The sequence below is a fragment of the Mus caroli genome, chromosome X (genome assembly GCF_900094665.2).
Source record: "Mus caroli chromosome X, CAROLI_EIJ_v1.1, whole genome shotgun sequence".
NCBI classification, from domain to species: Eukaryota; Metazoa; Chordata; class Mammalia; order Rodentia; family Muridae; genus Mus; species Mus caroli.
The window spans coordinates 88,851,355-88,853,385 of NC_034589.1; the positions used below are offsets into that span (position 1 = coordinate 88,851,355).

At 39.5% G+C, this 2,031-nt stretch overlaps 1 protein-coding gene across 1 annotated transcript in view; it reads right to left on the reverse strand.

Moving 5' to 3' along the window:
- Eif2s3 (eukaryotic translation initiation factor 2 subunit gamma) overlaps window positions 1–2,031 on the reverse strand; it is a 16,396-nt gene that overhangs the window by 10,854 nt on the left and 3,511 nt on the right. The window contains exon 3 of the mRNA XM_029473028.1: window positions 266–302. Coding sequence (XP_029328888.1) covers window positions 266–302 — 37 coding nt within the window. The remainder of the gene's footprint in view (window positions 1–265; window positions 303–2,031) is intronic.

Genomic DNA, 2,031 nt, shown 5'->3' on the forward strand with positions numbered 1-2,031 from the left:
AAAAAAAAAAAAAAAAAAAAAAATGAAGTTAGCTACTTACATATAATAATAAATAAATCTTAAAAAATAAACAAAAAACCCCAATAGCTTGCCTGAAAGGCATAGTGGTGAACACCTTTAATCCCAGCACTCAGTAGGCAGAGGCAAGCAGATCTCTTGAGTTCAAGGCCAGCCTGGTCTACAGAGAAAGTTCCAGGACAGCCAGGGCTACACAGAGAAACCCTGTCTATAAAAACCAAACCATACCAAACAAAGTCTTTGCTACTTTGTGGGTTCTTTCTTACACCCTTTTTAGCCCAACACTAGATAAGAGAAAAAAAGAGAGATAGAGAGAGATAGAGTGAGAGAAAAGATCCCCAAATAAAGTCAGGGGTGAGAAAGAGGGTGATGTTATTGTTAGACTACTTCCTGCTGATTAGGGGGTGTCGAGGACACCAGAATACCTAATTTCTCCTCCTTGTTATTTCTTCTTTGTGTACAACTACTTAACAAAGTGATTAAAAACAAACGACCATAGCATCTCAGGACAGTAGCATTTATATACCCAGAATTCCAAATGTCACACAACTGCAGAAACTATCTGTGGCTGGCAAAATCCTGCCTCTGCTAGAGCAGGAAGCAAAGCGTCAGCTGCTGTGGAGTCTCTGAAGCAGCCCCATATCCTACACCTGAGACTAAAAGGAAAACATAGTCTTAGAATAGTTCTGTGTCTTTAAAGAAACCAAAAAGAAACTCCAAAATTGTCACTACAAACAAGCAAAACAAGGCATACAGAAGCAAAAAAATACCCGAAACCTGGTTGGCCTTGATTTAAATGTCTGATACTGGTGACTTTTTTTTGAAAGACTGTCCCCACACCCTGGAGTGTTTGTTTTTCTGAGCACCTCCTCTTCACCTAAGTGTTTAACATGCATAGTAAAATACCTTCAATAAAACCCCAACCCAACTTTGTAGAAAAAAAAGTGAGCAGGTATGGTGGTATAAGCCTTAATCCCAGCGCTGGGAAGGAGACAAAGGGTCTCTCTGAGTTCCAGGGCTACATATTGAGACTCTATCTAAATAAAACAGAATTCCAATATCCTATTCATTACAATTTTCTGAATTATTTTTAAAAATTGATCTAAAGTGAGGCTGGAGAGATGGCTCAGTGGTTAAGAACACTGGCGGCTCTTCCAAAGGACCTGGGTTTAGTTCCTGGCACCCACATGGCAGCTCACAACTGTCTAACTCCAGTTAGGGACCTGGCACCCCCAGACAAACATACACACAGGCAAAACAGCACTGCTCATAAAAATCGAATCAACTTATTATATTAAAAGTATCCTGATCATTGAGATTCATTGGATTCCCCTTCTTCCCTAAATTTTGGACCTGAGATGAATAGCTGACTCTGTCCTTGATCTAAAATGGTCTTATGGGCTTGCAATCCCTAAAGATGTTAGTAACTAGATACAAGCACCCTCTGGTTAAGAACCAACATGTGAAATCATATTCAGAAAATTGTTTGGAAACAAACCCATTTGTTTTAAAGAAGTAATTTTAAAAATAGATTCATAAGCCAGGTAGTGGTGACATATGCCTTTAATCCCAGCACATGAGGGCAGAGTTAGGAGGGTCTCTAAATTCAAGGCTAATGTGGTCTGTAGAGTGAGTGAGTTCCAGGACAGGCAGAGCTACAGAGAAACCCTGTCTTGAAAACTCACCAAAGGGAGGAAAAATTCATTCTTATCTAACAACCAGAAAGGACACTGTTTAAATACAATGAGTTGTGTTTTCTCTCCCTTCCTTTTTTACACATGCAATGTGTGCCGTTAAAAAAAGGTTTGTAGAAGATTTATTTTTATTTTCTTAAGTGTTTCATGTCCAGTGCGCCCAAAGGTGGATCTCCTGGAACAGGAGTTACAAGTGGCTGAGCCACCAGGTAGATGCTGGGAATCAAATCTGGGGAGCAGCCACAGGATCTAACAGCTGAGCCTCTCTAGCTCCCTTATGCAATTTGTAGAACTTTTAAAATTAATTAAAAAAAAAAAA